At 43.2% G+C, this 21,228-nt stretch overlaps 2 protein-coding genes across 4 annotated transcripts; both read right to left on the bottom strand.

Moving 5' to 3' along the window:
- Window positions 1-2,663: 2,663 nt before the first annotated feature.
- LOC309700606 (AN1-type zinc finger protein 5) lies at window positions 2,664-10,941 on the bottom strand. 2 transcript variants are annotated; one of them, XM_082524260.1, is made up of 6 exons: window positions 10,814-10,941; window positions 9,211-9,410; window positions 8,715-8,826; window positions 7,741-7,868; window positions 7,209-7,316; window positions 2,664-6,048 (listed from the first exon to the last, which is right to left on the bottom strand). In XM_082524260.1, the coding sequence occupies exons 2-6, from the start codon at window positions 9,368-9,370 to the stop codon at window positions 5,900-5,902; spliced, it is 657 nt and encodes a 218-aa protein (XP_082380386.1). In that variant the 5' UTR covers window positions 9,371-9,410; window positions 10,814-10,941; the 3' UTR covers window positions 2,664-5,899. The 2 variants fall into 2 exon arrangements, with proteins under 2 accessions (XP_082380386.1, XP_082380387.1); XM_082524261.1 differs by lacking the exon at window positions 10,814-10,941 and adding an exon at window positions 9,553-10,804.
- Window positions 10,942-11,345: 404 nt separating this feature from the next.
- On the bottom strand, window positions 11,346-21,167 carry plin3 (perilipin 3). 2 transcript variants are annotated; one of them, XM_082524250.1, is made up of 8 exons: window positions 21,033-21,167; window positions 16,427-16,514; window positions 16,011-16,206; window positions 15,597-15,679; window positions 14,930-15,161; window positions 13,860-14,209; window positions 12,741-12,959; window positions 11,346-11,999 (listed from the first exon to the last, which is right to left on the bottom strand). In XM_082524250.1, the coding sequence occupies exons 2-8, from the start codon at window positions 16,493-16,495 to the stop codon at window positions 11,862-11,864; spliced, it is 1,287 nt and encodes a 428-aa protein (XP_082380376.1). In that variant the 5' UTR covers window positions 16,496-16,514; window positions 21,033-21,167; the 3' UTR covers window positions 11,346-11,861. The 2 variants fall into 2 exon arrangements, with proteins under 2 accessions (XP_082380376.1, XP_082380377.1); XM_082524251.1 differs by having other exon boundaries at window positions 12,741-12,956.
- Between the last annotated feature and the right edge of the window lie 61 nt (window positions 21,168-21,228).

Raw genomic sequence — 21,228 nt, 5'->3', positions numbered from 1 at the left:
CTTTACCATCTATTCAAGAGAAATGTCAGCTTTACAACCTGCTATGTAGGCCATCCTACATAAATATCCATAGCCTTGTTAAAACAGCCCTGCATACCCACACCTTTACCTCAGTTATTTTTGCACAGATTTTGAGAGATTCACCTTTGCACTGGAACTGACAAGTGTCGGGGTGATTTATGAGGGGAGGATAGCAGCAAGAGCCAAAGGGAAGATTTATAAGATGGCAGTGAGACTTGCTGTCATGTGGTTTGGAGACAGGGGTACTGACAAAAATTGGGGGCTGAGCTGAAGATACTGAGATCTTCTCTGTGAGTGAGCAGGATGGACAGGATTAGAAATGAATCCATCAGAGGCCGATGATGGAGCCTCAATGACTACCGACCAGTTGCTCTAACACCTGTTATAATGAAGTGCTTCGAGAAACTGGTCCGACGTCACATCATGTCCTGCCTGCCACCCACACTCGACCTGCTCCAGTTCGCATACAGAGCTAACAGATCAACTGAAGATGCCATTGCTACAACGCTCCACACCACCATCTCTCACCTGGAAGTGCAGGGCCGTTACGCCAGGCTGCTCTTTGTTGACTTTAGCTCTGCTTTCAATACAGACTAATAGTTAAACTGCTGGAAATTGGACTTCCTTCTACCACCTGCCGCTGGATCAGAGACTTCCTCTCAGACCGTGTACAGAGAGTTAGAGTGGGGCCTCATCTTTCCTCAGCCCTCAGCCTTAACACCGGCTCTCCACAAGGCTGTGTACTGAGTCCCCTACTGTACACTCTGTACACACATGACTGTGCTAGTACCCACCCAGACAACACAGTCATCAAGTTTGCAGATGATACCACCGTGGTGGGGCTCATCTCAGGGGGAGATGAGACGTCGTACAGAGCTGAAGTTCAGAGGCTGTCAGATTGGTGTGTAGATAACAACCTGGACCTCAATACCACCAAGACAAAAGAACTGGTAGTTGACTTCAGAAGGAGGAAGTCTGAGCTGTAGCCTGTCAGCATCAATGGCGAGTGTGTGGAAAAGGTCTCCAGTTTCACACAGAAAGGCACTCCAGAGGGTCATCAATATGGCCCAAAAAATCATTGGACATCCTCTTCCCTCCCTGAAGGACCTGTACAGCACTCGCTGTCTCAAGAGGGCACGCAGCATCCTACGGGACGGTACACACCCAGGACACCGGGTGTTTAAGCTGCTGCCGTCTGGCAGGAGGTTCAGGCTGCTGAGGTCCCGAACAAATAGACTCAAGGACAGCTTTTACAACAGGGCAATAGCCCTAATCAATGCAAATAGCTCACCTGACTGGCTACCTACCTGGACTTTTTGGGGGGGGAGGTAACAATGGTAAAAACAGTAACAATAATAATATTTATATTTATAACAAGGTGCAATAACAATTAATGTGCAATAATAACAGTGTGTAATACAAATACACTTATTCTTATTTTTTATTACTAAGTTATTATACTGTGTTGTGTTGTGTTGTGTTGTTTGTGTTGCGTTGTGATGTGTCGTATCGGGTCATGTTGTGTTATATGTAGTGTCGACGTAGGACAGTTTTCCAATTTCATTGGACTATTGGACTATGTACGACTGTGCAATGACAATAAAGAGTCATCTTATCTTAAGGTCCATTAGGCACATCAGTACAAACCCACAGGGCCCCGAGAGGAGGTCTAACTTTTTTTTTGCCCTTTATTAAACACTGGATGACATCAAACAACAAAGCTACTGCCTAGAATGTAACTTGTAATTGTTAACTTTAATGACTAAATCATGATGGAAGTAGGATGGATATCTTATACATGTAAATAAACGGGCTTAATTATACATAATAACACAGGAATATCCTATATCAAACTGATATTATTCAGACAGATAACAGAATAAATGAAAAAATTAACGTGGTCTCCATGTGCTAGAGAAAGGCTTTGATAATAATAATAATAATAATGGATATCGGCCATCGGCCCCTCTGGCCATCACCAGTAGGCGGTAGGTGAAGTGTCTTGCCCAAGGACACAACGACCAAGCCGGGGCTCGAACTGGCAACCTTCCGGTTACAAGACGAACTGCCAACTCTTTGAGCCACGACCGCCCCCGGTGTCATTCCTGTCATTCCGCCCCTTTGAGTCATTCCTTCAAAAGATATTTCCTCATTCTGTGTTTTGGTGTTGTACGTGTTGACCTGGGAATAATTTCATGAGTGCAGAGGCATGTTTATACTCAAAGTAAGCCCTTGTTCTATAGTCAGAAGCATTCTGGGAGATCTGAAAGTAGTATGGATAAAGGTGATAACCTTTATTGACCTGTGGCGCCCCTACGTCTTAGGGCAGGGCTGTCAAACTGCAGAAAGATCAGAACAAGACCTCCAAAGGCTACAAACTGGCCCACTTGATGGCTTTACAAAAATGTGAAAAATCATAGAAAAGTCATTTATAACAGTTAAATACGCTTTTCCCGCTGTGGTGATAACAGCACAACTACATTAGCTGTAAAAACGCGTATATTTCCACATCTCCACATGCAGCTTGTATCACAGTAAAATACTGAGGTTTTCTTCTAAAGCAGAGTGCAAGGAGCTTGGATTTAAAATGAGTATTTATTTAGCATACATTAAGACAAATAAATACAAACGACAAGTGTAAATTAAAATAAACTTTGTGATTTTATTGTTTATACTTACTCTTACACATCATACAATCCTAACTCTTAAAAGAAAAAATAAAAAGATATCTGGTGGTGTTTCTGGGGGACTGGAGTGCCAAGGGACGGCAACTACACCTCTGTGAACATCGTAGATTTCATCTCAAGTCCCTAAAGCTCATCTTGAAAGACAGAATAATATGTCTTTATTCCTGCAGTGAAGCTGAAGAAAATTCATCCTAACTCACAAGTTTATTATTCTCAATCAAAACCCTTGCATGATGAAGACACTGATTATGAAAGGTGTGAGAACATCAAACAATAATCAATGCAACAAAAAAGGGGAAAAAAAAAAACCAAACAAAACAAGTATATGCACTGATAATATCTCAGTTACTCAGGTCACGTAGCCCTAATTGCTGGTGGCAAGTCAAACAGTCAAAAGATTTGAATGATTCAAATGTCTCAAATCACATAAAGACAACCATCGTCGGCCAACGGACAGTCAGTCTGACGGCAACACGACTTATCGTGTGACTTGTGGTGGTTTACATTCAAACTGCTCACATTTATCAGGAAAAACATGCTGAAACGTTTGGAGCACTGATATGAGCAGTCAATAGAAAATGAGCGTAAACCATGCAACCCCCCATGATTTACATAACTGAACAATCATCACAGGAAAATTCTCCCATGAAGAGACAATTAATCTGTAAAGGAAAACCGAGCTTACCGTATGCAACGATGTTTTATAATCATCAACCAAGTCTGAGAATTCTGTGTCTAAAACACAACGAACTGCAGAGCAGCACCAACCACTCGTCCCCCTGAATATCACAGTTAACACCTTCTCAATTTGAAATTTACACTGTAGGTGTGACGGTGGAAGAAGTTAAATCACCGTCACTGCGGGCTCAACTCATCCACGGCAAAACGTCTCGCCGTCGGCATGCCAAGTCATCACGTCGGCCATTAACGCAAAGACTCGACGAAGGCTCTTTTTCAATCAGAAGAGGCAGAACTAAGCCGACACACGGAGGAGTGTGATTCCTCTCTTTCGCCTTTTGCGGTGGATTATTTTTTAAATTGCATTCCCTGAAAATTCAAATGCAACTTTTCTCCAGCTTTCATTAATATATAATGAACCGCATCAAGCAACATTTACAGGGAAAGCTTTTAATAATGAAAAGATGAACCCTCTATTTCTTGCTTGGGGCCCTTTAAACTTTCAGTAATATCGCTATTGCTACAAATCAGTAACAGGATAAAAGCTCTGACTGAGATACTCTGTTATTCAGCAACGTTAATATAGCTCGGGAGGGAGGAGGGGGGGCTGGTTAAGAGTGTAGCTAGTATGGTAAAATAGAAACCACGTGGCCTGCAGGGGATACTAGTGGTTATTAAACAATTTGAACATTACACGTAAAAACCTGAAAAATTAATGAGGAAACAAGATGGGGAAAACATCAGTGCTAGTTGTAGCACATTTTTTTGGATAATTATGAAAAGCACTTTAATACAGAGAGTACTATTTGTTGCCTTAATTCCCCACCTTTATTACCTGGCAAAAATCTACATTGAGGTTATACTATAAGAAGAGGAGCTGTATGGTATTTACATTTGAGGAAAAAAAAAAAACAGTCCTGTTAACGGGAACCTTACGGTTCCGGCCATGCATTGTGCTACTGCTGTGCGGCTTTTTAAACATTCCAGCTTCATTTCAAACTACGCGGTCACAAAACAGCAACGCGTGTTTGACTGCACACATGCACGTGGGACTGATCTTCCTAGAAGAAGCTAGCTAGAAGCAGTCTGAGCACACTGTAAAAGCACAGCACGCAACTCTGCGGCACTGCAACGCTGAGCAGAACGTACGCCATCGTCTATGAGAGCAACTGCGACCCGGGTCAGTTTTCATTCAGCATGTGTCAGTGGTCTGCTGGTGGTAGGAGAAACGTGGAGCTTCATACAGGCTCCGAAGAACATAAAAGGTCATTCGAGGCGAGCGCGCCGCCTTACCGAAGAAGAAAATCTCAGCAACTCGACAAGGCAATTTCATCAGCAAGGCTGCGATACAGCTCGGATATAAACTGCAAGTGACCCGAATGCTGAACAAAACTGAGCGGGCATGGCACCGTAGCTTGTGCTCTGCAGCGGACATACGTCGTTGTGCTTCATACCCAAAGCCTTAATCACTGACATCCTACTGCACTCGCTCCCTCCGAGCGGCTCAGCCGGGCTCCGCTCCGTCACGTCAGAGCTCGGGCGCGCATTTTCTTCTTCACTGGTTACATAATCAGGATGGAATTACTTAAATATAATCGAAGAAAAAGTTAAGAGCAAATCGTTAAAGATTCGCGGACACATGCTGCCAATCCTCCAGCACAGACCAACCAAACAATAAAAAATAAATAGAATGCAATCACACAATTCAAGCTAACTACAATATATTAATATAGATCTTCTGATGTCATACGCTCATTAAAATAAAGAAGAAAAAAAAAATCAATCACACAGTTAAGTCAAGGTCGTTTGTTTCCCTCCCCGGCTTTCCCCTTCCAATGACTGTTCATGCACCCGGTATCCATACAAGCCTACATATCAAAGAGAGACGCATGTGGAAAACTCAGACTTTGGAGTACTACATGTGGTCGCCCACAGAGTAAAGGAGTTGCCAATTTGACAAGTAGTTGACATCATTTTTCAGTCTGGGATAAAATACTATATTCCAAAGCCCTTAAAGGTCTTGCTGATACATGAGTCACTAGACCCCCTAAATGTGTTTCTGTCATTATCCCGATTGACACATTCCTTAACAGCTTATCCTCGTTCATTTCAGCTACCTACAGGGATTGTATAAAAAAATACACTCACACGATCCCGCTAAGTGGAAAAACAACAACAACAAAAAAAACAAAAGGGGTAAAAATCAAATTCCTGCCCTTCCCACGGCAAAACAAATGTCCACCAAGCCCTCATGGCTCTCTCCCCAGCTCTCAAGCAAATGTGCACGCACACACACACTTTCATACAAACACACGCGCGCGCTGCAGCCACAAGTGGAGAGAGAGGGAGATGCTAGTAAGGGAAGTGTCTGGACTGTGGCTGCGACCGCACCACCCCCACCCCGCCCGCTTTACACTACCATGAACAAATGAAGCCACGATATCAGGTGTTTTCATCCAAGTCGCCATTGTTCAAATTCACAAAGTCAGAAACTTCTTTTTTGCTCTCAGTCCTCATAACTTCTGAATCTTCTCAGCCACTACGATGGGGTTCTCCTTGCGTAACTGGGCAGCGGCTGCGCTCCGGTAATCATAGGGACAGTCGTGTTTGTCGGAGTAACGATGGATGGCGCAGAACAGGTTGCCACAGCGACAGTCAAAACCTTGAGGAAAAAGAAGCAATTAAACTTGGACGCTTTATTATAGATATCACATGTATCTGGACACCAGAGACCAAAACTCACATCTCGTTTTGGGGCAGAATGGCTATTTTCTTCAATTTGGGATTGTTTCATTTCTCGGGTGCTGACCCCAAATCAGTGTGTTAGAACAGACAAGAGGACAGAGTAGCAAGGAAACTATGTGCTGCAGTAGATAGGGCCAGCAGTAAAACCCACATATGTTTGGGTTTATATACAGCATATTTGATGCATTACCTGCCATCAGACCAGACTACTAAGACACCACTGACAAAAACATTCATTTGACCTTAAAAAAAAAATACGGCAATTGTTCCTTGACTGCTGCCTTGTTAGGTCGGTAAATCTCACCACATGACTTGGTTCAGATCTTCCAACTTCTGTGAGGTAAAATTCACCGACTTCTTTTTAGCGTACCATTTCCAAAAGTTAATAAGCTTTGGTTACACACACACGCACATTATGAAAACTCAGTTTTCATGCTGTCTATCCGTAAACTAAAGAGTTATTTTTCATTGTTGGGAACAGCCCTGTGTCTCTCTCCAAGCTGCAGGAAAACAGAGTCAGCTCGAGGTGCAGAGGGAGACTGAGGCTATATTAAAAAAGAAAGAAATGCATCACCCAGTCCTACTACATCCCGATTATTTTACAGACTTATTCTTACACTGCCCTGTGTAAGGTTTTAATTAAATTCAGTTTGACTGGGCCTTGATGATGTTGCTCAATTTTACATGCTAACTCAGGATGTGGTCTCAATTAAGCTGATATATAATCATTGCTATTAAGTCTCAGAGTCTCCTATGAAGCAAAAAAAAAAAAAGGACCGAGCTGCACACTGTGAAATGTATCACTTAAGTGCAGAATGTCGCTCGCTGTACATAAGCAATCATCACAGAATAAATGCACATATGAATCATTTGTGTGCAGCTGTCATTATTGTCCTTTAAAAACAGGTTTAGCTCCAAAAGCTCTGCAGGCGAAGAATATTAAAGATGTCTTTGACATTGCACCACATACATCCGTGTGCCAAATCAATGTCTTATTAGGGGTGAGGAACCCCTGCCGACTCATAAAACACAGGATAAACAGATAAGAAACTTGAGTGAAATTCTTCCCTCACTTACCAGTAAGTCCTACTTTCTTCCGGCAAGAAAAGCAGCGATTCTTTTTCTTGTTTTTATCAGGAGTCTGGTCGCCATCAGACGAAGCCTGCGCAGCTTCCCCGACTGGCTCTGGTGGGGAAAAACAAAGCAACCGTATGTAAAACAGCTGTATGTTTATTTATGCACATGTACAAAAGACAACACAATTAACTTCAACCAATCAAATATGCTAGCCGGGTCAGAGGCCGTAACTTAAGCTTTATAAAATATTATTTAAACACGTAAAAACACGATTTCCTTACACAGTTATTTGACTGCAACACAGAACATGCCACACAGCAGAAGGCAAAATGAAATAAAACGGGAAAACCAATGGAGTCATCACAGAGCATATTGTGTTTATCACTTCAGGCACGCTCCCGAAACACGGTGGCGAGTGCGTCCCATTGTTTATTCACGCAGCAGTTCTTAATAGTGTACTCCTCTGCTTTGAGTAGGGCCGACCGTGTGGACGGTGGGTAGGGAATGAACTACTGCTTTCTACGATGTTTACCTGTGCTGTTTGAAGTACCCTCCTCTTCACCCTCCTCGGCTTCTGCTCGATCAGAATCCACAGCTCCTGAATCCTGGGAGATGCTCATAGCTGTCATCTGTTGAGTTACTGGGCTGGTGGAGCTGGGACTAACAGGGCATCAAATCAAGTCAGCAAATTTCAGTTTAGATTAAATAAAAATACTGAAAAAACACACACACAAAAAAAAAAAAAAAGAATTGAAATGATTAAATTTATCTTGGTACTCTCTTTGCTTTGGTTTTGTCCCCTTTGGGAGGAAACAGATCCAGTGCACACGCTGCAATATAAAACCATTTTTAGCAATTTCAAGAGCCTCGCAGAACTTTTCTTACCTATCGCACTTTCCTCACAGTGAATTAAATCCATTTTTAACATTTAAAAAGGTTAGCCCAATGGTAAAGTTAAAGCAAATTATAAAAGAGGCCCTTCAAAACGCCGAATAGCAGAAAAAGAACTTGGCCAGCAAAAAATTATTCAGCATTACGCTGCAGTTTTTCAGAACAGGGCCTCAAGCTAAGTTTTAAACTACACCATCCTCTAGCTAATTTTCTTCCAGTGTCAATGACAACACAGCCCATCGTACACTTAATTTGGCTTTTGATAATCATCAGAAGCTCATCACAACCTCACCTGTCAATGTCGACGTGCAAATTGAAATAGCTGAAAAGTTCTTACTAGAAGGTTGGGGTCGTCAGGGTAAGGTAAAAATGTTTTCACCCAGAAAATGACTGCACCATGGTGATAGAAGGTTTTGTTTTCATAAATAAATATGCACACAACTGCCTACCCTTCTGCAGAGGCAAGCTGCGGTACTAGCATGAACTGACTGGACTAGTCAAAGAGCCAACACGGAGTATATTTTTCCTTGATGAATCACATCTAAAACACTGATTCACAATGACTCAATGAAACAACACGGCTCTCTGCGCTTTTCTACGCGTAACTCAGCATACCTGGTTGTTTGTTCCTCAGGTGGGGTTCCTGCCACCTCTGTACTGGGCTCTGAGGTTGTGCTCTCCACAGTTGTACCGGCCGATCCTGGTGATCCCGCTGGTGAAGTAGCAGCTGTGTGCACGCATGTGTGTGTCGGGGAGGGGGGAGGACAGTCAGATCAGTCACAAAAATCTGTTGTTGCCTCACACATGGATGACTTTCCACTTGCTTCTAAGCGTCTTGACATTCCCTACATGTATTTGTTTACCATGATCAGATGCACTTTGAGTTAATGTACAACAACAGATGGCAATGTAACTCTCTTGCTTTCTGATGCCACAGTGTAGGCAGCTAATGCTACCTCTGTTCTCCAGCCCCTTTTAGCTAGTTCGGCTCCCTATTTCCAGTGCACTTTTTGAGTGACTCCCATTTAAAAGCTCCTGACTTATTCACCTGGTACACCCTTATCCAGCAGACCCCTGCTTTTTATAGGTCATGTCTCTCCCATCTTCCTACCTTTCTCTCCAGGGGGGCTGGACCGCCCCCCTCCCTGTTGTCTCTGCAGGTGTTCCTTGTAGCAGACCGAGCACATGCCGTTGGTGCGGGGGTTACCATAGAAACCGCATCCCATAGTGCAAAGCATTGGCACCTGCGTCTGATTGGTCTCCTGAGCCATGCTCTGACAGAGGGGGTAAGGGGGATGGGAGAGGATAATCCTGAAAATGGGGTTGCAGAAGTTAGTGAGAATAATTAGCAGTCCCTGTTTGATTACAAAGCTTTTAGGTTGGAGCTAAAAGAGCTTGGAGATTGGCATTGCAGCATGAGAGTAGAGTTTGAGCACATCATGACTTCTTTTACCTCTTTTGCACCGACACAGAGCCAGTCCAGCTCTGAAAGGCTTGAGGACTGATCGTTACATAGCTTAAAGAAAAAAGACAATCACAGCAGACAAATCCTGGGGCTTATTTGGCAAATACTGTTACTTTCTAGCTAAAGCCCCTTCCAACTTTTACAACCAGTAAATTTGCAGCACTGAGCTGGTTCACACTTTTCTGGCACAGAAAGTAGTCATCCCTCCCCCCCATTTACTGGAATGCATTGAACCAGCTCTAGATTAGGCACTGGACAAGTGGAAAAGAGGTCTTTGTGAATTAAAGGTTATGGTCCACTACTTGCAGCTGTAATGAAGGTCTGTCGCAGTTTTATAAACTTCATAAACCAAAATTAAGACCAACCCCAACTTCTGAAGGCCAAAGTCCACGATTACTGCAAAATCAGGCCTGGACTTTGGCACACTGAAAATACTAATAAATAAACTATGCTTCAAAATTATTAGAAAACACAAAAACGTAGCAGCAATAGAAATACCAGTGAAACGGATCGCCGAATGTACTGCACCTCTTACAACATCAAAGCAAGCACGAGTTTTAAAAGTAGGAAGCTGTGGGATTAGTTTGAACAAACACGGAGAGCTGTGCACGGTGACGGAAACAAAGGGTCTAAAGAGCCGCACACACACACACCCTAGAAGGTAAATGACGGTGTGTGAAACATGCGCTAACTCAGCTGTTTCGCGCTTTCTTCCGCCGCACAAGACGTTTTTGGTCATGGAGAAAGTTGTGAAAAAGACAACAAGAATAAAACAAAAACCCCGTCAGTACGAAACCGCGCTGGCTAACGTTAAAACTGCGCTGCGTGCAGTTTAGCCGAACAACTTCCAGCTGGCTGTTCCCAGTCCGAGTTTGTCCGCACAAGAAAACAATTGGCGTCCTGTGCTTGAATAGCTCACAGCAAACATTAGCAAACAGCCTCGCTGGACGTTTGGTCTGTCTGACACTGCATACAGGTGTAAAAGGAAGGACGAAACTCGACCGGTGGCCCTGTGTCATCGTGAAAAATACGAAAGTTAAATGCTACAGCGTCCTCGGTGACGAACTATACGCAGATCGCGGCTTTTCAATCGAATAAACGCTAGTGTTAGCGGGCTATCTGTTAGCAGAGTTGCTAACGCAGTCAGCCAACCCAAAACTAGAGCGCCTCCCAACAGCGTCCCGGCTGGGTTTATGACCGGTACCACATCCCGGGAATCTGCCGAATCAGTCGGGAATGAAGACATTACCTGAAACGTAGTTAATCGGCGGCTGTCGACGACGGAGGGGTTCAGATTTGAGTGAGCTGTGTCCCCAGCAGAGCGCGCGGCCTCCTACCCAGCGCTAGCTCCCGACATTCGAAACAACGACCATGACGTCACCGCCAATGTCAGCCCTCAGAGCGACGGGCCAGCACAGCAAACTACACCTACACCACCTCCACCACCACAGCTGATCATCACACACAAGGTCAGAACAGCATCGTTCGGCCCCAGTCCCTCTGTGGACACGATCCCTGACTTTGGCCTTTTCATTTAGGCGTTTTAATCTTACAGTTAATTTGTTTTATGTTATTGATCTAATGCTGCTTCTTGAGTTCCACATCCACAAAAAGACTTCCATTTTTGTGATGAAACAGGGAAATCAATCATTTCTTCTTCACAAAACAAATAATCTCTCTAGACTTATTTTTATCCTCATTTTTCTGTTTGACACCATCTCCTGTTTCTAACCTGTGTGTGAGGCTGTTTCCAAACATAAATAAAGAGTCACTCGCTCATACATGATTCTGCAGTGTTAGAAATTTATTTACATATCAGTTTAATGACAATTAACTCTTTCCAGAAAGAGAATACTGAAGGTAAAATTCGAAAACAAATTAAATGCATCTGATTCAAGATGTCCTCATGTCTTTTCTATATTATTTTTCCTATACGCCACTAGATTTTACTTTGTTTTGGGAAGGTTTTGAATTCCTTCCAAACAAAAATGTTTAAAGACACATTAATCTTTCAGAGATTAACAAAACACAAAAAAAAACAAAAAAAAACAAAAAAAAAAAAAAAACCCAACAAATCTACCATAAATAATAAAGTGCAAAACAATCATTTCCTAAGGCCACATTTTAGATTTTAACTTCTGCATGATAAATGTAGTGTCAAAAACTGATAGAATTATGATGATGACAGTTTTTCATGAATATTATGGCACCTATTTTGAGCTGGTTCATCAACATCTAGAAATAGTCCCCTAACACCACTTTGAATCATCTCAGAGGAGCACAGGAAGTCTTCGCGTCTACTCGTTTGGTCCGGCCTTCTCTGCCACGTCGCCCTCTGCATGCTCAGTGATCTGAGGAGCGAACGGTCCCACCAGCCAGTTGAGCGGCGTGTTGTGCAGTAGATAGTCCATGACACCATCCACAGACTTCTGAACCTGGGATGGACACACACAACAGTACAGTTTTAATAAAAATGTACAGTTAATAAGAGGATAAATGATCTGAAATAATACTGAGCACCATCAGAGATTGAAAACAAATTAGTTTCACTGACTAGCCACTTTATTAGCAGATTGTTAATGCAAATAGCTAATCAGCCAATTACATGGAAGCCACTCTCTGCATTTCGATGTGGTCAAGACGACCTGCTGAGGTTCAGATTGAGCATCAGAATGGGAAAGAAAGATGATTAGAAACTGCTGATCTGTTGGGCTTTTCCCTACACGACCATATCCAGGATTAAGAATGGTCCAACAAATAAATTAATAATATTATCCAATGTGTAAGACAGCAGTTCTCCAGATAAAAATGCCTGGTGACATCACAGGAAAATAACCTGACCTTGCTGCCAGACTGTGTTGAGCTCACATGAAAGCAACAGTAACTCAAATACCAGTAATTAGGCCTTGTACAAAAAAAAAAAAAAAAAAAAAAAAAAAAAGGAGGGTTCAACACAGCAGTAGCAAGATGTACCTAATAAAGTGGTTGGTAAGTGTATAACATACACTTGAATGTTGTAGCATCAGCAGTGCATGGGACTTTCCAGTGACATTACACAAGAACTAACGTGGAGAGTGGTGGCGCTGTGGGTGAAACTAAAAACTCGAGCTATGAGCTACATTTAATTAAGCAGCTGCACAGCTGGAGCAGTAAAGACAGCAAAGCATGACGCGTACTTGGTTCAGCTGATGACGGCTCCGATCGAGGAGGACCGGCGTGATGGTGCTCGTGTTCCTCAGAGAGGAATACAGCTCCTCGGCAGACTGTCGAGCCGCGGTCAGCTGGTCCTGGACTGTGCTCGGCAGACCTTTAGCACTTGAAACCACGCTGGCACACGCCGACCGCAGCTGGTCGCTCAGACCACGCACCATAGAGAGGGTCTGCCTTTCAAGCTGCTGTGAACGTAAGTGGAAACAAAAACCAAATGAATAAAATGTAAAGCTAAGATAACGGGACAGTCCAAATGTAAACAGCACAACAATGACACAGAAGGAAATGACGGTGGAAAGTAAATAAAAAGCTCTCAGAGTGTGAACCTATGCCAAGCAAGCTCACTCTCTGGGCAGCATTTATTTAAGGGGATATATTAATATTGTTTCTTTGTTCTTTTTAAATGTACTTCAACAAGTTTTTAGTGCAGTAAAGACAAACATTATCTAGGAGCAGATCGTGGATTGATCTGCAAGTAACTGGACATTATTCATAGAGATTATATCATATAATACATTTCTAATTAACTAGGCAGCTCATTCCCTTCCTTTCGACAATAATGTCTTTAACACACACATTCTGTGATCAACTTGACAGACAGGCAGATGTGAAATGTAAATGTTGCCAGGACAAACAAAGGGCAAAAGAATTAAGCCGTTTGAAACAAAAGACATGAAAATTTGACCTTATGACCTTGAGGAGGTCATAAGGTGGCTCTACACATTATACATTATCACTTCAACCTTCAAAAATCAGTCTATTTACCTTGAAGGAGAGGTCAGAGGTCAAATGTGGACATCACATTTTGGGTTGTCTAGACCACAATACTAAATTTTAAACAAATGTTCTCATATGTGGATCTCATTTTCTAAGGAACAAAAATCAGGTTAAAAAAAAATATCAATAAATCAGGCAATTCTTTGTTTTTACCTTCATCAGGTTCCAATCAGCCCAAATAGCAAAGAAATTAAAAATGCATGACATGAAACAGTTCGGGTCTTAGGAGGTCAAAGTAAAAATGCTGCTATGAAATATATCTGTAAAACACAGCTGAATAATCTGTTTCAAAGACTTTCGGTCCTGACCTCAGACTCATTTTTGGTCCCGTCTGGCTCTGGCTCAGACTCCGTCTGCCCATCATGTCCTCCGTGCTTCTGCTTCCACTCGGTCCAGCGCTGCAGGAGTTTCTCAGAGGCTCCTCCTATCTGGTTACCTGCTGAACCGAGACTGGCGCGGGCGCTTTCTAGCAGGTCTAGAGTGATGGTAATCTGAGCCACCGTACCATAGGCTGCGTCCCGGTAGTGACGTGCCCGATCCAAAGAGTGCTGAAGAGCTCGTTCCTGTACCTTAGTGGAGAGTTTCCCCAACCGGACAAAGTAGCTGGGGTTGTCTGAAGAGGTAGCTACCTCGCTGCTGGCAGGTTCGGCCACAGCAGCTGAAAGAGGCGAGTGCTAAATCAGATGTGTGACCCTGACATTACTAACAGAAATAGACCGTTAAAATACGTAGCATCTTCATTGCACAGGGTGTTGGGTATGTCATGACTGATGGAAACACTTTTCCCCTCCATCTGTTTGAAGCTTTGCTGCTAAGAGCCACTACAGAGCCTCTGATCAGTTCTGTGCAAGCAAAAGGACATAACGCTGCATCACTGTGCTTTCATTAAAAGCCACTTTGATGGTTAAAGGAACAACTTCAACTGTGCTGCTGCCACAGTTGCAATTGTGCCACATAGCCATAATCAGAGACGGGGCTCTTTCACAGCTTCCACAGTGGAGTATGGCAGGTTGTCATGATAACATGACATCACAGTAGCAGGTGTCAAAGCTGCGAGTGCTGGAAATTGCAGGTACTTTTTGGGCCAAGTTAACAGAAGGGAAGTTCACTGGAATGCCCTGCCTCTCTATGAATAGCACCGACCATCCACGTGTTCAGTCACGGTGGTCGAATTCAACAGTCATGATGACCACCCCCCCCCCCCCCCCTTTTCACCAGATTACCTCATCCTGCTTTTGTGACCTATTTTTTGGGATAATCTCAATTATTCATTTTTTAAACCTTTATCTGTCAAGACACATTCATATAATTCAACAACAGGCAAACGGGTTCATTACCACCCAGTGTTTTCGATGAAGTGATTAGCACAGCTACTGACCCAGCTCCCTCTCAGTGAGCGGTAGGTTCTGGTCGACCCAGTCCTCGGATCGGCTGAGGGCCAGGCCCATCCCACTGCTAACCATCTGGCCCATCCTGGTGCCCATGACTGTGTTGATTCCTCCGCTGACTGCTGCCCGGGTCAGCTCGACGCCACCCATCACAGCCCCCACCACGGCTTCTTTGGCCCCTGCCACAGACTGGTACACCATTCCCACTGTGTCTGACACCACCTGAGGAAGTCGAGATAAGATAATTACCTTCTTTTGAAAACCAACGTGGTGCCGGAGCTCGATTTGGTGCCGACTATAATAAATAAATAAAATTCTGCCACGACTTTCTTCCTCTGAAATTACCCCAGTGTTTATCATTAATGCTAGCTGATAAACTGTGCTCATGCTGCTGTAAAATGCTGCCACTACTCAGTTTGCATTAGTGCCAGCAGTGACAACACGTTAGTGGAAAAGAGGTAAATGAGCAATGATCAGCGAAGCATTTTGCGTTTTCTGTATTGTCAAAATCATCCAGAATGCACCAATACGAAGAAAACAAGCACATGGAGGCCAGAGAGCTGTTTTCTTTATCAAGTCTATCATTTTGGATTTTTATGACAGCATTTAAGCACAATAGGGTTAGGTTTTTTTGATGCTACATTAAAATATTCTGACCTTGTCTGCTGGTTGGTGAAGAATAGGCAACTTTTCTTCCATCTTATCCAATCCTTTCAAAGCGTACTCGTTTGCAGAGGCAACTGCAACAAGTGCACAACAGAAGGACAACGCGAGAATCAGTGAGAGTAATACCACTCCGTAAAAAACAGGCATCGTGTCAGGTTTACAGTACAGCTAGAACTGGATGAGTGTCAGAGATTCAAATTACACCACGATAAAATTTGGAAAGTTTATTCTCATGACAATAAAAGAAACAGTCTTATGATTCTATTGCATTCTATCCCTGAGGCAGCAATGGATTTGACTTCAGCTTCTCACCTTTAATGCGCAACCAGCATGAAATATCTGTTTGAGGTACATCTTTGTGCGATTATCATACGTTACATCGGATTTGCAGAGATGGGAACCTACGTTGTGGCTCGATCATGTTCAAGAGAGGTTTGGTCCCTGCGGTGGCAGCTGCACCCAGAGTCCGGACCCCGCTCTCGGCTGCATCCATCACTCCCTTCAGTAGGGGAACGCTGTCTTTGGTGGTACTGTAGGCGTTTGAAACCACCTCGCACGCCGAACTGACCAAGGGCAAGTTGCTCACTCGTGAAACAACAGTCTAGGACAAAAATAGAACCGTCGCCGTTATTGAAAGCACAATCCTGTCTCACAGTACAGTATAGTTCAGCTCTTTTCAGGTCTGTATTAGTAATCAATAAGGAATAATTATTAATTTCCAAGAGTAGATGATCAAAACGGGGAAATATCAAGTGTCAAATGAGTTCACAGTAGACTCGTGTTATGCATTAGGGATCATTTCAGGTCACAGTGTCCCTCACCTGCTGCTCTCCATTAGCTGGTTCTGCTGCCGGAGCTGCACTCTCATTAGTCTTCCCGCTGTCTGCCATTGTGACTGCTGGATTCAATCTGTGTCGTGGAATACAGAGTGTCAGAAACAGAGACTCGCCTCACATTGCCCACTGTGCATGATGAAATAACGGCTTTCTCTATGATACTCTGTGTTTAAATAGCTGGTATACTTTATCTCGCAGCAATCTTTGTCCTGTCAGTTTAATGCATGCGGAAAGGCAGCTCAGCCACGCCAAATTCATTTGTCAACACTATGATGTAACACAGACGAAACTACATTAAAAACTGATACATTTGGAAGTGAGTATTTTCTTGTCAACTTCCAGCATCATTAAAACAAAGCTGTGTATGAAGCAAGAATTAATGAGACAGGTGTTTGTTAAGTCAAGGCGTAAGCATTATGCATATGTAATCACTGAACTTATGATTTTTAAGCTCTTCTTCCATGATTATCTGTGTTTGAAGGAAAGATTTGAGCCAAAATGTGATTCAAGACTGCAAGAATAAAAGCCTGACATTTTAACAGCTCTTCACAGCAGTTAGGGTAACATGACTAACATCACTGGCAGCAGCAGCAGCATCAAAGGAAAACTCCCAAGAATGATTTATGCTTTGAAGTGTATTAGAAATAAAGAAAGTACAAATGGCTGGATGACACATCGCAAGTCCCTGTTGTTACTAAAAAGAGTGAAACAAAAATCATCTGGGGCTTATTCCTTTAATTCAATCCTTGGACTTCTAAGTGCGAGCACAGCTCCCTGACAGAACACGGATCCTCACATTTTTCTTGCACTCGCATTCAAAACGAAGGAAATGTGACGACAACATAAAAAGAAAACAGGGATGATAAATCATGCGAGAGAACTCTGTGGTTATGAAAGTTCTGATAATTTCAAAATATGGATGAGAGTCCGAGGAAAATCAGAACTAATGGCACGAACCGCGGTCCCGCAGGGCACTGAGTGTTCACGAGCTCTTGTGGCGGCTTGGATATTATTAATCTAACGGGAAACGGCGAGCAGTGCTGCGCTGGTGTCAAATATTTCTTTAAATGAGAACTAGGCCAAAATAATTACTCAAGTGAAAAACTACCATATTACATGAATACAATGAAAAAGTGTCTTAAATGAAGATCAAATGTAATACTTAACTGGGCCATGCAACGCTGTGAAATTAATCAGCAATTTATTCTGTTTCACTGCAGGTCGTTTCAACCCTAGCCAGCCTGCCGTGTCTCTTCTAGGAGTGGGAATTAGGATTTATAAAAACCTGTATCAGAAGCACCATAAAAAAAAAATAATAATAATACAAAAAATTATGTGTTAACTCGTGCAAATATACATGGAACAGTATATGAAAAATTTGGTGTACACAGCTTTATCCTTCAGCTCAGTCTGAACTCTGAGCAGCTCTCTGTGAGGCTCTTCAGGAATAGTTCTCCAGGCTTCTTGAAGGACATTCAAAGCTCTTCTTTGGGTGTTTCTGCCTTTTGTTCTCTTCACACTGCTTCAATAATGCTGAGGCCCAGGCTCTGGGGAGGCCGATCCATGACTGACTGTTCCACTGTGTGTTTTTCTACCCAGATGTGCTGAATAAACTTCAGCCTTTCCTCCCCGTTTCCCTTCATCAAGAAAGGCTTCCTGACAGCCGCCCTTCCACCGAGACATTTTCTGATGAGGTGTCAGTGAACAATAGATCGGCTGAAGGTCCAAATCATCCGTCTGGTCTTTGCTGAATTTTTTTGTCCTGTTTATTAATGACATGACTTTCAGATATGGTTAGTCTGCTGTAGATGGGGTTTTTTTTGTTTGTTTTTTTAAAAAAAGACCTCACACTTCTTAGGTAAACATATCATACCAAGATGCCAAGTTTTCACCTAACAGCTTTTTGGGAATCTCGATTCATTTATCCTTCCTTTCACTAGCTGGGCCCACATCCTCATTTTAGGTTTGACAGCGTTTTAGTAGGTAAAAGTGAATGGTTTGACATGAATTGAGCTGCGGTTTGGGGAAGGCCTCAAAGGGGACTGGCGGTGGCTCCCGGGCCTGGCAGATCCCCATGCACTAAATAGAAATGAAGAAGTTAAATAATTGAGAACAAGGAGGGAGGGAGGGTGGGGCACGTAAACGAGAATGAACAGCTTGCAGAACTGGGGGAACCTATATAGATGACAACCGGACGGAGCGCGTTTGGAGGCGCGGTCCTGCTCCTGAAATTCCGATACATTATCTCCAATTAGCCAAAGAAAAGAGGACCAAATGATGTCTTTTTGGGACAAGCTGTTGGTAACAAAGTGCCTGAAGAGTCCATTTAAAGTTTGTCCTGTTTCCAAGTCTTCTGTTATGTGTGAACAAATGTGTCATAGGTCACGTTACGTGGCTAAACAAACAAAAAAGATTCAACAGTGAGATACAAGAACTGAATAGGAAAGGAAATAAAGTGAAAAAGAAAACCTTTGTTTCCAAAAGCCATACTTTCTTGAAATATTATTATTAGTTTTTTAAGAAATTGGGGGTGGCTCAAGACTTTTGCACAGTACTGCATTTTTAAATTAGGGTCTCATATAGAAATAATATTCTTTACAAGTTAAAGAAAATGCATTGAGTTTTATTTAATGAGGTAATACAATCTCATTAGCTTCACTGTACTCTGACCAAATTTTCTTAGGTGGGTAGTCACTCCCCCCAAAGGACACTTCCTGAGCTCGGAAAACCTCAGAGTAGGCAGACTCATCACATTGAACAACGAGGGGATATTCAGTTTGGTAATTAGCGCACATGCATGCACACACACCTGTCTTTGTGCATATGCACACACACGCACATACCTGTCTTTGTATCTTAAGCATATAGTTAAGACAACAAAGAGATACAAGCAAGAGAAAGGAGGAAAGAGGCCCGTTAGCCAGTTGGAAAGAAACATCTGCAGCAAAATCCGTCCCTTCTCCCTTTGGTGCCTGCAACATGTGGATGGCATCTGCTTGCGTTCTGCCAGATGGCATACAGACATAAATGGACTCCACCTGTATTACCTGGGATGCTGTTAACAAGCGTCTGACATGCATGACCTGATGTACACAACAGAAGCAGATGAATGGGAGAAGCATGAGTCCTGAGATCTTCCTGCTGGAGAAACAGCCAGCAGCATCCTGAGGTGTGCAGCCAACCAGCGGCAACCTGAAGTCAGTGCTCAGGTCGGCTTCATCGACCTGACAGGAGGAGGCGATCAGCAAGAGACGAGCCTCAAATCCAACAGCCTCAGCCACGACTGGCATTTTTATAGAGCTACTATTCAATCATTTCACACAGTTTGGATGTCAGTGTGAATAAAATCATTTAACTTTTGTTTTTCGTGAGCTCTGGCAATCCAGAAGAGATCTTTCTGGCCTGTGCGTGACTCAGAATTACACGTTATTGCAACAGCTTGGTTGAGCAACGCCGGGTTTTTTTTCCTGAGTGGCAGTTGATGAGATCTTCACCAGTTTTATTACAAAGCAAAGTCTGACACTGTGCACCCTGATATCAAGTGCGAGATGAACCTGCGATAACAGTACAAGTTATGAAGAAGGCTTTTATGCAACACAACCGGCTGCTTTAGACTTCTCAAAATGATCATCTCACTGACAACTGAATCCAGTAAAGTGGCCATTAAAATCCTATCAAGCCTCTTCCTACTGCTTTGTGTGTGACATCCTTGCAGTGTTGGGCCATATCAGGGGGATGGGGAAACTACTGTGTATTAGCCAGAGCTAAAACTCAAAGTCAAGATATCAAAGGTGACTTCGCTTTATCGGAAACTACTGAGACACTTATGTAGGTTAAAGGGAAATCTTGAAAGGGTTAGTGTTTTCTATGCTTTAGTTCCACCTAAAAAAGACACACAGATGTGTAATGTTATTTTGCATGGGCTGGAAAGCAGTCAGAGCCCTGCAATGGTCCCTGGATTTATTTGATGGGGTCACCCGACGATTTAAAAGAAGTGAAACATAATGTGGTCTACTGAGCTCTGGCTTTTATCTTGTGAAACCATCCACCGAAAATATCCACTGAAAAATGAATCCGAGTGGGAAAAGTCACTACCTGTCTGAACTACTCAGAGCACATGCCCACACACTGAGGCCACAACCGGAGATGAAATCTCACAACAACAGATTGCCTGATTTTGAAAGGCTCTGAAGCTAAGAAAGATTTAGGTAACCGAGTGCACAATATTAGTTTAAGCAAAGGCTCTGAGCAGCATGACGATGATTCCCAGCAGAGCTAATCAGGTCCGTCTTTCATTGCTTCCCCTTTCTACTCGGTGAACTTTCACCCATGTGAGGAACTATGACTCGTTACTTAACACAGCACCAAACAAACGGCTTCTCCGAATCAGTCTCCCGATCTGTGCCTTAGCTTTTCGTCTTCATGGGGTTCTCTTTAAAAGAAAAGCTGTTTCCGCAGCTTTAACTGGAAGTAAGACCGAAGGCTAAAGCTCAGCTGGGCAACCCGCACGAGTTAGTTGGTTAAACAGCTTAAAAACATGGCTCTACGACTGCTGTCAGGACGGAACACACCTGTGGGATGAGCCACTCACCTGCCTGGGAGCCTGCCGGTTCACAGTCTTGTGATGACCTGCTGTGTTACTTCCGGTCAGTGACCCGGTCCACCCCGCCTCAGAGCCTTTATAGTGCACTGCTGCGCTACTCTTCAACACAGGGGAGGAAGGCGGAGCCTAAGACTGGCTTACAAACTTTCAGCCAATTAAATCACAGCACGGAAGTGCCCGTCAC

Source organism: Aulonocara stuartgranti (genome assembly GCF_965226115.1).
Source record: "Aulonocara stuartgranti genome assembly, chromosome: 23".
Lineage (NCBI taxonomy): Eukaryota > Metazoa > Chordata > Actinopteri > Cichliformes > Cichlidae > Aulonocara > Aulonocara stuartgranti.
The sequence above is the reverse complement of the archived record's forward strand: the minus strand, read 5'-3'. Positions and strand labels throughout refer to the sequence as shown.